Raw genomic sequence first — 15,049 nt, 5'->3', positions numbered from 1 at the left:
TCTCCTTCACTTTCCATTGGCTTTTGCCTTGAACTGAAAGATAATTATATTTTTCTTAGGGTTTTTATTTTTCAAATCTTCAGTAATTTTGTCTCTGAACTTACTGAATATTTAAACAAATGAACTTCTCTGCAGTTTTGTAAAATTGTAGCCCTAGTGACTGCTTTTAGCAAAGGCCCTTCCTAGTTAACCCTCAGGTGCCAAATTACTGGATTTATTTTGAGCAGTTTTAAGTCTGGGGTTTTTTAATGTCTGTTTACTTTATCCTGTCATGAAAGTACAGCCAAACCCTTCTTTCTGCCATTTCTTAGTTTGCAAATCTTTGCAGAATCTCCCTTATAAGTCTTCTCCCTTCTTGGTTCCTACTCTCTCCTTACACAGAAGTCCTCTGATTAATATCAAACTTCTTTTCTGGCTGCAGTTTCCTTTTGAGATGATTTACCCAGAACTGAACTCTGCCTTCCAGGTGAGAAGAAACCACTAATTTCTATTTAAGCATTCTTACTCACCTCATTCATTCTTCAGCCTTAGCTTTCACTGCACATGGGATAACATGACTCCAAAATGATTCAGTGCATTCAGATGGGGGCTGCCCACACTGACCCCATTTGTAATTGCTTGTGGGTATACCTCCTTCAGAACCCAGAAATGCATGCAAATACTTCAAATTCTATTAGTTTACAGGGTATTTTTAAATATTGTTTTAACCAACATTTTGTGGTTTGGAAATACCTTCTGCTCTGCAGTTTTCAGAAACCCTCCAGCACATACTTTTGGAGGGCTTCAGCATTTCCACAGCCAAGAAACATACCTCTTCTGCAGCAGACTTTCCATTCCTAAATTTCCTCAGAAGTCCTAGGCATAGCCACTGAGCCATACTGATCTTTAATTTAATAATTTCTTCTGCATCTTTTTTTGGACAAACGTCCAAATCCAGGACAGATGTCTCCCTCAACATTTCTGTGATGAAATCTGATCCAAGTTTTTTCTTGTTTTCCTGCAAAGGCTTTTTCCTTCTCACTGCCTTACTCCCTGGAAATTCAGCTGATTTTCCAGCTCCCTTGGAAGCTTCCCTGCTTCTGGTGCCCCCAACTGGCTTCTGCTTTTCAAATTCCATCTGTGACCTCTGCAGCTTGCTTGTGATAGTTCACATTCCTTCCCAGTGCCTTCAGTAGGGTTGAATACCTCACAACACATGACTACAAACTGCTCTTGGCTTAGTACCAAGTTGTTCACAGAACTAGGACTCAAGTAGCAACTATACTTGAATGGTTCATCCTTAAATGACCACATTAGAAAAAGATTGCCTCCTAGTTGTAAATATGTATTGTGTTTGCCCTTAAATAGAAAATACTTAGTAAAAAAGTCCTAAGATTAGGAAACTTAGGGTTATAAAATGAATGTAGTGTATATTTCAGCATAAACCAAAAGGATGCAGAAAGACTTTGTACATCTAATTAAAAGAGATCATCAAGGCAATAAACCAGAATGCCTTAATGCTGAAAAAGTAAATGGATCTGATGTCCTTCAGGAGCAAGCAAAAATAATTTCATCAAGACATATTTTAGAGTCAAAGTTTCTTCAAATTATGAACTGTGGCAAGTTAATTGGGGGATATTTTAAATCCTCTGATATTACTATTTGTTTAGATTCTTTTCCCCTGGGTTTTCTCAACGTGGTATATTAAATAGCTTTTGCTTATCAGAAAATCAGTGGTAAAATTTATATGAATAAACCCTTATCCCTTATGGCACAGAAATTATTCTGTATGGATTCTACAATATCCTTTCTAGAAGATGACATAATCATCAAAAAAGTCCTCTGAAATGACCCCCAGCATGGAAAGGTAGATGTAAAAGGGCCAACCTGTGCACAGCATGAGATACTCTTCCTCTCTGCTCCAGATTAGCTGTTTGTCCAAGCACAGACCTGAGCACCTGGGAGGAAGCACAGCTGCTACAAGGGTACCTATGCCCAGGAACAGCTGTCTGGCACATGACTCTTTGTCAGGAGTGGCAGATAACCCTACTGATTCCAGAGACAGGACTTAAAGAAACACCATCTACAAGCTGAAGTTTTCAGCCCTACAGACAACTAAATATGGTTCTCTCACAGCCAGCTAAGCAACCTTGAATGCTGAATTCCCACATACAGCAGTCTCAGCTGAGCGTGTGATGTACTCCTTCCCTGAGAATCCATACCCGTATTTGATCCTCACTGGAGAGGTGCTGCAGGAGCTCCAGAGCAGTGGTAGTGGACATTGAGCCACTTGCCATCTCGGCGGTGCCAGACACGGGTCTCCTCCGACTGCGTGGTGCGGGGCCGGCCTTGGCCGTCGATGTACTGCGTCAGGCGGATGTACGCGATGCAGGCGGCGTCCTCCCCGATGACGTGGACATGGGGGTTCAGGATGGTCGTGTGGATTGGCTTGCTGTTCTTCGACAGTACTGGCAGGACATGCAAAACCATCAGGTTCATTTTACAACTAAGAAGGAACAGCGTCCCACATTCTCCAACCTCTTCTATATTCTACTCACCTGTCACTGGATTCTGGAATACCACAAAAATTGCTCCTGTAATTTTTCAGGCAAAATCCAAGCAATTCTTACCCCTATCACCTGTTGTTCTCCTTAGGAACTGCACACTTACTGCCATGAATCCCCTGACCCCTTTGCCCCCACTTCCTCTGCTGCTGTGTCTTCAGTTATTTCACTTACAGAATATCATTGCAAAGGAGTCAGTAATCAGGAGATCTTTAAGCTAGGACAGCATTAAATATAAACAAACCTCAGAGAAGTGTTAAAATCACTCCATAATAGGCTGTTGAGAGAGACAAAGTCTCTGCATACTTAGAAAACTAGATATTGCCCAAACTAAGGACCTTGACCTAACCCCCAAAATAAAACAGATTGAACAGCTCAGGATTTAAATTTCAATTATCTCATCCTGTGGAGACATCCAGGAAGGGAGACAAATCCCATAGTATAAATGATAGCATTTCTCCTAACTCCTTCCTGCCCCAGGCTGACAAGGTGACCCTTATACCTATGTAAAATTTTCATTAGGTGTTAGAGATCTGAACCATCCAGGGAAACTCAAATCAAAAGCATTTTTATGCCTGACCATTGCGTATGTTTACCCCAAACATACATCTTGCTTCCACCAAAATCTGATCATTTTTTCCATGTTCATGTCAGTAAAAAGTACAATGATTCAAACTTTTAAAGCTCCTGCAGTCCATGCCAGGTACAAAATATTTCCACCTGGCAGATTGTAGGCCTAGAGTGAAGGGATGTGGGGTTTAGAATTGAAATTGCTGCTGAACAGGCTTTTTGACAGAAAGGCTGCTGGCTTTCATGAATGCATCATAACCCAAGCACAATCAAGTTTCTGCTTATTCTGATAACCAGTAAAAACAAGGCCAATTTTCCCCCACAAATGTAACAAAGGAAGAGTAGAGAGAAAGGTGTTGCAGTTACCAAATCTACCCACTCACAGTTTTCAAAGTAAAACTTATGGAAATCCATTCCTTCAACCAGGTTCCCCAGTGCTTCAGGTTCAAATGAGGTCAAGCCAGGATCACAGATTTTTCTGCAAAGAAAAGCAGCACAGGTTTACAGTTTGCATTTGATCCCAAGAGCTATTCACACAGTGAAGTGCTGGTATGCCATTTGACTGACACCCTCTGTCCACCTAACTACACCTCCCTACTCCAAGAAGTAAGTTCCTGAAGACTCAGCCCTACTGTAACTCAAGGAGCCAACCAGATGGCATTTCACATGAAATAAATTTCTAGGTTATTGACTTTCCTTTTATTCTCTTTCTGCTCTTCTCATTGTCCTCCCCTGTACTTTTCTTACAAACCCAGGATATTTTCCTGTTGCTGCTCCTGTTGCTTTTTGCTACCTGACTTGATATTCCTTTAGAGCTCTACTACTCCATCTCTTACTCCTAACTGATATAGGCTAAGAAGGATAAAATCTTTTACCATCCCTGACTGCATGACAGCTCCTCATACCCAGGAGCCAGAGCATCACTTGCACACAAACTGATAAACAACCTGTCAGAAAGCATCTCTACTTACGTATAAGCCTCAAAATCTCCATTGTTGATGGCCTCTATCAGCTGCTCTGTTATCTTAATGATCTCTTGCTTACGCACTGTGAACAAGAAGAAAGAGCAATTTAGCTGTGCTGAAGAGTTCAGTAGAAATATGAGGCTAGGGGGTGCTTCCTACAAGCAATTTGTAGAGCACCATTAGTCTAGATCTCATAGGATGCTGCTCCCTGCATTCTGGAGATATGCAGCTAAGACAGTCATCCACATGACAGTAGGGGGGCAGTGGTATGAAAGGGAAATGGTGATCCCATAATGCAGGGAGAAAGGAAATAAAGTGACCTTTTTTATTTTTTCTAGAAAGGTCTAAGGCACCAGAGGTGTCTCCTGAATGACAGCCAGAGCTGCTTCTGGGGAGTCTGACCAATGAATGGCAGTGGCCATGTAAAGTAGTTGTCTGGCAGCTTAAGATGTGGAAAACCTTCACCACAGTAGCCATATACAAATGACCACATCGATCAAGCCAATTGGAAAGAGTCTCCCAACAAGCTGCCTATCACCATCATCAATACCTCAGCTATTGTGAATGCTGCAAACAAGCCACTGGGACATGTAGGGATGGCTTCTGCAAGCTAGAAAGATGACGGCAGCAGGATGGACGGGTTGGATGAGCAAGTCCTAGCTATGTCTGAGAGTGCACTGCTCCTCATGCAGTTAGCTTCTGCCAGTCCCTATGGCACAATTCTTTACAGCACTCTGACAGCACTGCTGTTAAGCCAGCCCAGCACACTGCACTTCAAGATGTATGAAGACAAGGGCTGTCTGTCTAGTGTTGTTTGGCCCCCATGTGGCCAGCACCTCTGCACTCTCTTCTCTTGGCTCCCCACAGCAGATTGCCCAGGTCCCTTCCTCTCTGCAGCATTCCATCATCCGTGCTGGTCTCAAGAATTAGTAACATTTACAAAGTTTCAATTAGGTCTGTTAAACAACACAATTCTATTCTATGACTACTATGTGCACCATACCTATGCCTAAGCCTATATGCACAACCTTACATCTCTTCAGCCTTCCCCACACCTGTAGGTAGACTCTTCTGCACATTATACAGATATTTAAGAGGTTCTCTAGCATTCTTTTCAATGTTATCAGATAATATACAATTTCTACCACTAAAAGTGCCATTCTTGTGCCCTTCAGCATCTAAAATATAGGCGTCTGAAATGGAACCAGTCCCCTGACTGTTCTCCCTTTGGGCCCTGAAACAAATTGGTTCTTCTGGGAAGTCTCACATAGGCATCTTAGATTAGGGGGATGGTGTTTATATCCGACCTACGACCTTTAGATGTTCAAGTCAGGGAAGCTGAATTCCATTCTAAATGCCAGAAGATGCTTCTCTGAACTGCTCTCCCCCTTGCCCATGCACGTCATCCTGCCATTGGTAAGTGCAGCCAAAGAGCAACACGATAATCTCACTAGCTATGAAAGATGTCTGTACCCATTCTGGAAATCAGTTAAGAGAATTTTACTACTGAGCCAGCCTCAGAAACCCCTCAGATAGGGGACATCTGGCTCATAACAATAAGGTGGCTGGTTTTACTATGCAGGCTGTATACACTTCCACATGTGAAAAGATCTACACAGGGAATGGGTCAAAACGATACAGTGGGCTGTATCTGTTGTGAAAAATGTCCTTACAAGCAAGTTGTCTGGGATTAATTTCACATGAAGAAGGTCTACTTGTTGGACCTCCAAACCATGCACCATCAATGTCCAGAAGATGGAGTGCATGGGAAAGGCTGCATTTCGGATGAGTGAGGGAGTCTGCAGTCCCAAGTCACGGTGTGCTGGCTCATCTTAAGGAAATTTGCATCCTTTTCCAAGGTGCCTTGGTGCGTGAAGGACATCTGGCCTGTCCTTCAACACTAGTCCATCCCATCAGACTGTGCTCGTCTCCTGGCTCTCACTACATGTCCCGAGCTGGAACCGGCACACGGGAGGTGAGCAGTCTGTCCGAAGGACAGAGAGCCTCGGGATGTCCAGGCGGATGGCATTCGCGCCTGCCGCTCCCGCTGAATCCGCGGGTCCTCCAAACTGGCACGGCAGAGGCACAAGCGGGAGGCGACATGCACCAACACGGTCACCGACCATGCCCCCCGGCTGCTTCACCCTGCTTTGTGCGAGGCAGCCCCGCCACAGCAGCTACACCGCCGGCCGGGGAGCGCTGCGGGCGCGTTCAGCGAGCACCGCTCGCGGCCGGGGCCGGGGCCGGGGCCGGGGCCGGGCCGGGGCCGGGCTCTGTCTCCCCCGCGGCACGGGGCGGAGCGGCGGCCGCGGGCGGGACGGGCTGCGGGACGGGCTGCGGGACGGGCTGCGGGACGGGCTGCGGGACGGGCTGCGGGCGGCCCCGCTCCCCGCCCCTGCGCCTGGCGCCCCCCGGCGGCCGCCGCCGCTCCCGCACCCGGCTCCTGCGGCCGCGGCCCCCGCCGGGACCGGTGGCGGCAGCTCGGAGCGCTCAGCCACGGCCCGGCTCGGACGGACGGGGTGAGGGGCAGGGGAGGAGAGAGAGGGAACTTTACATCTAGGGTAACTAGCATGAGTTGCACTATTCCGCTACTGCTACCCAGCTGCTAACTTACACGGTGCTCGGTTAAGTACAAAGGGAACTACTGGAGTTAGCAAAGGCTCCGACCGAGCACGTTCTAACTCCAATGTCTGCCCTGGGCTGTCCCAGGCATGGAGCTTCTCTTCACAAGACTGTGTAGCTGCAAAACAAATGTAAGCATTAAAATAATAAACAGACAAAAATCAGAAAGTAAAATAAAATCCAACAAAGAAGTACAGACACACACAGCCCCGGCCCCAGTCAGCACACAGACATATCCACATCCCAATAACTTCTACCTGCTCTCCTGCCTCTGTCACATCACTTGGGCCAGACACTGCTTGGCATGGGCCACTCGGGCACTGGTGCAAAAAGCACAGCAGGAATTACACCAGTGCTGGAGGGAGTTTGAGGGAGACCTAAAACAGTGGTCGGAATAGTGACAGCAGCACAAGGGCAAGTACAAGATGGGGTTAAAGAAAGCAGGAATATCCAAATCACTGCACATCTCAACTTGGAGGGAAGTGAAGTGGGAGAACACTGACCCACTTGGCAGAGAAGTGATTCGGCACTCCTTAGTCTACCAAGCAGGGCCTTGCTATGAGCAAGAGGAAGGAATTAGTAAGAGAGCAGTGATGGACAGCTCACAGCAAAAAGGACTTCAGAAGAGATCATTTCCCTTCCATTCTGGCTAGGCAAAACACCTTTCCAATTGCACCTTACAAACCAGCAGTCTGGCATCCTTTGAGCCACTTCAAAAACAAGTAACAGAGATGCTCCAACTGCTGCATCATTTGAGATACTGGTGCTGTGTGTAGAAAACCAGGGAAACACAACAGGAAGAGAGAGGAAGAGGGCATGCCTGGTTCTTCCTTCTTAGACTGACCCGAGCAGAATCAAATACTCCAGATGCTCCCAGCTCACACCAAAGTTCCTTCTACTAGTGTTTTAAATAGTCAGGCAGCTAGTACAGTATGTCTGTGCAGGAAAAAGGCTGAGAATTCCACCTAGATTTTATCCAACCTAATAGTTTTTTTCATATGCATTTTCAGAGTTTTTCAGCCACAGGCTCCTCTACAGAGCTAGCAAGTTCAGGAGATATCACACAGAACTTACCATAACTCACAGACTAACTATGGTACCAGCTAACTGAGCTAAAGGCAAACACACAAGGTAAAGCTCATGACAGGCAAATGCTCTTCAGAGCCACCATTATCCCAGGATTTTCACTCAAACACTTGATAATAGATTAAAAAATGCTTTGGGGTCTTTCAGGAGCCACAGCCTGAAAGCACCTTAAAGTAGTCTGAAAATATTGGTTTTTGTTCCTTTGGTACTTCCGAGCACCATTCATGTCTGAGGTCCTCAGAAGTTCTGACAAGTGAGACTGAATTCAGTCTCATGCATCCCCTCCATAAGCAGACCTGCACCACTGACCCCATTTACCACAAGGAAAACTAAGAGATGCAGTGACTTGACCAAGGAAACCCCAAAAGGCAGTGTCTCTGCAGAGAACTCCACATCTCACCCAGATGAAAGCAAGGGAATGAAATTAGCTAGGATGAGGTTCTTTTTTTTTTTTTTTTTTTTTTTTCAGAAAGGGAAGGAAATGTTTGGAAAAATTCAGTGTGAAAAGGAGGGTATTTTGCAGGAAGGGAGATGATTTCTTTTTATTCTGGAACACTGAAAATGGAAAATCAACATTTTGGAAGGAATTTGAGGAAAGGAAAAATCTTAGGTAAGGAGAAATGAGAAGGGTGGAGGAAGGGGTGAGAAAAAGATGCTGTGAAGCACTGCACCCCTGGACTTACTGGCTGAGAAACAGAGAGAAAGCTGGGACTGCATGGACTCAGTCTGTGTTTTGCTCTCACTGTGCCTCCGTCCTTCAAGCACTGAGCTGCCGTCCCCGGTGGAGAGAGGGGGAGCTAGCATGGCAGGGAATTAAAACACAAACACAAACAAAACACGCAAGTTCAGTAAATAAAAAAAGAGAAAGTAAATAGGAGAACATTAAAGAAACCACAATGCTGGGCACAAAACATGCAGGAGTATCCTCCAGGGCAAAGCAAGTAGACAGCTCGACAACATGAACCTGCTGTGCAATTTAGAATGACACAAGGGCAGGGGGGTGGAGGAAGAACGAAGACACACACTGCCTTTAGCCCCACCACAGTGGAAACAACATATCCCTGAGGCAACTGTCACTGATGGATAAAGATAACATCTCCTACAGCACAGCAGAACTGATCTGTGTATCCTGATGTCTATTTAAAACAAGAAGTTTTAAAGAAGTTGGCAGAGGAACTGTACAAGCACTTCCCTTTTCCGAGAGTCATGGCTATGCAGAACACTGAGAACTTCAACACTCCCAAACCTTTTGATCTATTTAGTTTTGCTCAAATGCTTGCTTATCTTAAAATGTGGAAGGGCAGGAATGGAAAAAGAGCACTGGTGAACACAGCTACACTTAAAACTGGAGGACTAAAATTACCAGAGCTGGCCACAGGCACAAACCACTACTGTGCAAACTCTTTCCCTCCCAATCACCATTCAAATGCTCCCTTCTATTAAAACTGTAACAAAATTTTCTAACCTCTGCCAAAAAACCCAAAACACAACTTTGATCTGTAGCAATGTAGCCCTATACAACTCTGCACACTGACCAGCTGCATTCCTTCCTCCCCACCTTCTATTCCAGTCCTAGACTTCTTTTCCTTGCAGCATTTGTATTCCTGACTTACAACACCCATCAGCTCAGCTAGCTCAACCATGTGACCTCTCCAGAATAAAAAGTGCCACAGGAGACAAGGTTCTGGACAAATACCCATTCTGGATGGCTATCCAGCAGAGATGATAAATCAAATGTATTACCGCACTACAAAATCCATCCAGTTCCTGTCCCTCAAAGCTAGGTTCTTAAACCACGGCTTACTCTTTGGCAAAAAGGTGGGAGCTAGAAGACTGTCCTGTAATGAGGCCAGGTCTTATCTGAAACAATCTGTATTGCAGAGCTCATTCATTCACATGCATTTCTGCTCCCTGTGATTCCTCAGAAGAGAAGCCAGTGGCTTGTGACAAGCCATGGGGAAAGTATCAGGAACTACCTCACTGACAGAGGTGACATTACTGCTACATCACAGAGTCAGCACTGATTTTTCCCTGGCTTATTCCTAAGTCAAATGGACTACAGGGAGAATGAGAATACCTCTGCCTCAAAATGCAAGTTATTAACACATTTGTCTCAGAATGCAAACTACCTTCACCCATCTCAAACTTGTTTATTCAGGAAAATGTCTGCTCCTCCTTCATTAGGGAGGTTAGGCAAAAGACAGCAGCTCAAACAACACGAGCACATATGGAACTTGGAGCTCCTTCATTTAAAGAGTTTTACAAGTACATGATATTTATGATATGGTCACTGAAAGGCATGAAATCTCTTCTCAGCCTCTCCCTCTACTGATATCTCAGTCAAGGACAACAGGCTGAGAATGATCTTCATCTTAGAAAAAAAATAGACCCAAAGAGAAAAAAAATAACAAGGGAAGTCTTTGCATGTCACAAAAGATATTCCCAGAAAGGGGTGAAAAGGGAGACTGAGTGGTAAGAGAGAGGTTTCAACTCTCTGTAATCTACAGGGAAGCACAAAAACACAGGCAGAGTTCAAACCTCTAGGGACTGGTAGGGTATTTTCCACACCTAGAAATGGACTGGAGATGAACAGATTATGATATATGCAAGAAAAGAATTCCAACTCTGAGACAAAAACAAATTAGCTCAGTGTTTATATACCACAGAGGCCAAGTCAGATGGTTCCCCAATGCACGGTCCCACTGTGACAGGAATGACAGCGTCATGGCGCATTTATGAACTGAGTCAGACACAGAAATCTGGGAAACTAGTTCAAGGCAATGACTGAATCTCTAAAATCCCTTGCCTACACTTAACTGTATTCAAAGTTACAGGCAAAATACCTACCTTTCAGGTCCTCATCTTCAGTTGTGGTGTTACAGCTCTCTGTGGAACCCTGCATGGCAGAACAGAGCATTACCAGGCATCAGCAGTTGGGAGAATGAGCAAATAGTTTGATTTCTTTGTGAAGAAAGATGGAGAAAAGCACAAAAACGTTGGCAGGGATGGAAGGGAGAGGATGATACAAGGAAGATTTGAACGTAAGCAGGCCAAATACAAAGCACAATGTAACAGCATCTTTGCTCAGCTTTTGCATGTTCAAGCTCTTAACCCAGAACTTTTACAAGTGTGGAAGTTACCAAACTCTGTCAAATTAAATCTAATGAGAGTTGCTTCTGTTTGGAAGAATAGCCACAAGAAGCTAAAGAAGGGCTGCTAGGCTTTCTCAGAGGAAGTGTCCATTTACAGAAGAAAAAAAAAAAAGCTTAAGTGCCTATATCTCCTCTTCCATCCCACATATGAATGAGAGTGCTGGTTATACACCACAATAGGAAAGATGTGTTACTGTCTGAACAGTTGTCTTTACTCAGCCTCTTTCAGAGATCCACAGCCATATAACACAACCCTCCTAATCTATTGTCTGCAGTATTCAGGAGCATGCTACAAACCAGACATTGGAAAGGTAGAAACTGAATTAAGATACATGAAGACAAGAACAAGAGAGAAGCAGAGGTTTTTCTGGCAACACTCCCATCCCTTACCTTTATGCCATCTGTAGCATTATGGACAACAGTTGTTTGAGGCTCCTAGGAAAGGATGGAAGAATCATTAAACTCTAGTTCCAAAGCATTCTCTAATTTACTTTCACTCCCCAGCAAGTGGAGAAAAGGTGACTGACATTGAAAAAAAGTCAAATCACAAACTCCAAACAGCACACGTGTGCCTGCGTGTGTACACACTTCCTGCACAGTTTCATTAAGAGAGAGGCTGCACTAAAGCTACAGTCACAAGGAGACAAAGCCCCCAGCTTCCCTGCAACTGCCCCTAATTCCCAATTTGCTTCCAGTGAACCAGGCTGGCAGAGACACCAGGGGGCAACCAAGCAGCCCGTGTGCACCCTCTGCAGCCGTTCATGAGGTAAGGACCCCTCAGCAGCATCCTCACTGGAAAATGCTTCAGGAGAGGGGGAAGAAAGGATAATACTGGGCTGGGGCCTTTGTCTCCCAGGTTTTTTTTTGAAAGACTGCTGGGTATTTTACCCTAAAAAAGGGACATTCATAATTTCCATAATAAAAATAGGATGAGCTAAACCACCTCAATGCCTCTCAGAGAGGAGTTGCTAAGGAACTGTGAAAAAAGGCACATTTTTCTAAAAGTCTCTGAAATGAGCTCCAATTTCAATAATAACCATATTTAATAATTTAGAAAGGCTCTCCCAATATCAAAAACATAATGAAAAAGGTAGTGAAAGGAAAGCAGAAAATTATGAAGTGTCCCAAGAATTCTTCATTCTACAACAAAAAAAACCCCAACACCAAATCCCACCCTCCATGCCCCAAAAACGCCAAATCCAACTCTCCAGAGACAGACAACAAAGAGCAGCTACCAGGCCTATGGGTGCTAACTAGCTGCTGCACTCATCCTTCCATTACCAGGACAAGACTTCAGGACCCTGCACCATCTCCTCCCACTGCGGTCGTTCTTGCTGGGTGGCTCAGCAAGGGCAGCAGGGACAGTGCTGGGCAGTGCTGTACACTCACCCATCTGCCTCTGCCACCCGCTGCACTGCTGCCTCATCTTCCACGGCTGCTGAGGCAGGCCACACACCCAAGCTGTGCTGTTCAATGTACTTGGCACTGGCACTGAACTGGCACTGTAGAGCTTGCACACAGGCCAAACTGAAAGTGCCAGCCCAGCAAGTCAGTGAGCTGCAGGAGATCAGCCACTCAACTGAGCAGGCCAAATAGGCCAGCAAAGGATTCTTCTAAAAACCCTTTGTCTGCCCTTTCTTCTCTGGTGTCCTGAAGTCCATCCTCCATTTCCTGAGTGTTGGAGACGCTCTCTTTTTCAAAACCATCCTCCCCAAAGCCAGCAGGAACAGTTGAACGGGACACACAGAACTATACAGGGGTGGCACATGGGGAAGTCCAGGCAAGCTGCGATCCCCACATCCAACCACAGCTCTGCTCAGCACCCCCATCCCAAAGCCTGTGAGGCTGTGATCAGGCCCCACAGCAGCACAGGGACACAGACAGAACGAAGCCAAAACAAAGCTGAAACAGAGTGGCACAAGCAGCACTTGGGAAGGGGTTTGGGAGGAGAAGGGGAGAGGACAGAATCAAAATTAAACCAAACAGGAAAAAAATAGCGTTTGGGGAAGATACCATGGACGTCTGCACTGGGGGTGTTTCTTTTGCAGTGCTTACTATACTGGTTTTGTTGTTGCTCTGTGACTGAGACAGAAAAACATGGTTTTAGTTCCCATGCTGGGCAGCAGAGGCAGCAAGAAAATGACATTATTGTTTCAACCCCAACCATCTCCTCAGACCCGACCCTCCCCACAGGCTCAATCACCAAGAAGAGGGAGGAAGGAGGAGTGCTGCCCCAGTTGCTGGACATCATCCTTCCCCCAGAGGCAACAGAAGTTGTAAGGGATGTACCAAAATTCAAATGTGAATGCACTGCTAGAGCTATAAGGAAGGAAAACAGAAGGCAAAAAGGCAGCAGCCCAAAGGGGTGGGGAGAATCCTGCAATGAGCACTAACAAAAAATATCTGGTGAAGGAAAATGAGACATGGCAGCTGTCCTGAGAGAAAGAGACTACAGAAGTGAGAGACACACAGTAGTCATGTTCTCAAACAAATGGAAGTCAAGTCTGAGGTGTCCCAAAGTATACAGAAACAGTTCTAGGTATGTAATAATGCTGAGAGTTCCAGGGAATCTACTGAGCCAAGTAAAAGTGTGATCAGCCCTAGAAAAGGTAGAGAAAAGGTAATGTATGATATGTTGTATCCCTGCTGTGACCTGCACAAAGAGACTTCAGGACCAAAATATTGAAAGGAATGGGATTGGGGCATAAGGAAAAGGCCATATAGTTCCACAAGTACAAAGTTCTCTGGATGGTGCCCAGCAGCTTTTCATCTTTCCCCTCTTCACACTCTCCTGTAGCTGTGGTAGAAGAATAAAATCTCCATTTCCTGCATTCAATCAGCACAACAGTGAGGCTATCACCAGCTGGCTGAAAAGAATCTTCCCATTGAGTCATGTATGTCAGGAATGAGCCAAGTCTCCGTCTGTAGGAAGCCAAACCTATCCGTAAGTACAGCATTCCTAGCCCACAAATCCAGCCCACATGTGACCCCCACACGAGGCTACGTCTCTTTTGCTGCTAGATGCCAGCAGCAAGGTCAAAATTGTCTCTGAGGAGCGTCACTCACACTCCTTATTTAACAGATCAGGGCACCCGATGGGAACTCACAGTAGTGTGCCCTCATTGCAGTGGCTCTCTACCCCACTCAGGGAGTGCAAACTCGTACTTCAAAACATCAGGCCCTTATCACCACACCACAAACACCACAAAGAATGGAGAAGCCAAATGCTAAGCTGGAAAACATCTGCCAAAGGTATAATTTTGTCAACCAGTGACAGATCTTATAAGACCGAGACTTAAAAAACACCTACTAACAATTTGGGTCTTCTTCATAAGCAACAGGTCTTGGCTTAACTATCCCTTTTGGAGAGGGAGAGAGGAGAAACAAAAGAGGAAGATGGGGCAGGTGGAAGGGGGGGGAAGTAGAAGAGAGAGAGAGGCAGAAATGAACTCTTTAGAAGTCGTGGGGAAAAGCCCCAAACATGTACACTCAAACTCTAACCTAAGAAAGGAGAAATACCACAGAAATTATGCTTTTCTGCCTCTTTCTATACATCTCTGCATTGTCCTAAGACTCTGGCCTTCCAAGAGTTTTGTTTTATGCATGTATTTCCAGCCTGATGGCAGAAGAGATGACAGGTCACTGTGGATGTTGAAGAGGAGCAGATCAACCTGAAAAAGTTAATCCCAAGCTATTTTGTGGCACAAACACAAACTTCTGACAATGGTCCACCTCTCCACACAGCACTGAGGCTCTTGTACTTCTTCAGAAACAGTGATCCTAATGCAGAGATCTATCTTCCAAACCTCTTCCAGTGAGAGGAAGGTAACCCATTTTTCTTAGCCCACTGGGATAGCAAAAAAAAATTAGCATAGAAGAAGCTATACAAAAATAATTCCACTGTTTTGGAAGGCTTCATACCTAAGGCCAAATGGGAAAAAAACCCCAACATAACAACCAAAACCTAAACAAACATCCACAAAGCCACTGTTCCAAATAAAAAGTTGACAACAGCCTGTTAGGAGCATTATGTTGCCTTATAAAGTGCAAACCCCCACATACTCAAAGCACACAGCCTACCTTCCAGTCTGCACTGAGCACCCAGCTCACC

The 15,049-nt window shown here is 45.3% G+C and overlaps 1 protein-coding gene across 26 annotated transcripts in view; it reads right to left on the bottom strand.

The window, feature by feature from the left end:
• The window catches only part of CAMK2G (calcium/calmodulin dependent protein kinase II gamma), a 119,374-nt gene that overhangs the window by 3,061 nt on the left and 101,264 nt on the right, over positions 1 to 15,049 (bottom strand). For 5 of the 26 annotated variants that reach the window (XM_068198525.1, XM_068198503.1, XM_068198505.1 and 2 more), the window contains 8 exons: positions 12,952 to 13,020; positions 11,329 to 11,373; positions 10,634 to 10,682; positions 8,470 to 8,583; positions 6,693 to 6,818; positions 4,085 to 4,160; positions 3,497 to 3,591; positions 2,202 to 2,447 (listed from right to left, as the gene is read on the bottom strand). In XM_068198525.1, the coding sequence (XP_068054626.1) occupies positions 2,215 to 2,447; positions 3,497 to 3,591; positions 4,085 to 4,160; positions 6,693 to 6,818; positions 8,470 to 8,583; positions 10,634 to 10,682; positions 11,329 to 11,373; positions 12,952 to 13,020 (807 nt within the window). In that variant the 3' untranslated portion in view covers positions 2,202 to 2,214. Of the gene's footprint in view, positions 1 to 2,201; positions 2,448 to 2,593; positions 2,761 to 3,496; positions 3,592 to 4,084; positions 4,161 to 6,692; positions 6,819 to 8,469; positions 8,584 to 10,633; positions 10,683 to 11,328; positions 11,374 to 12,951; positions 13,021 to 15,049 lie in introns of those variants that run through there. The other 21 variants (XM_068198511.1, XM_068198513.1, XM_068198512.1 and 18 more) reach the window with 7 other exon arrangements.

This window comes from Anomalospiza imberbis, chromosome 8 (genome assembly GCF_031753505.1).
Source record: "Anomalospiza imberbis isolate Cuckoo-Finch-1a 21T00152 chromosome 8, ASM3175350v1, whole genome shotgun sequence".
Lineage (NCBI taxonomy): Eukaryota > Metazoa > Chordata > Aves > Passeriformes > Viduidae > Anomalospiza > Anomalospiza imberbis.
This window is presented reverse-complemented; position numbering and strand designations above follow the sequence as displayed.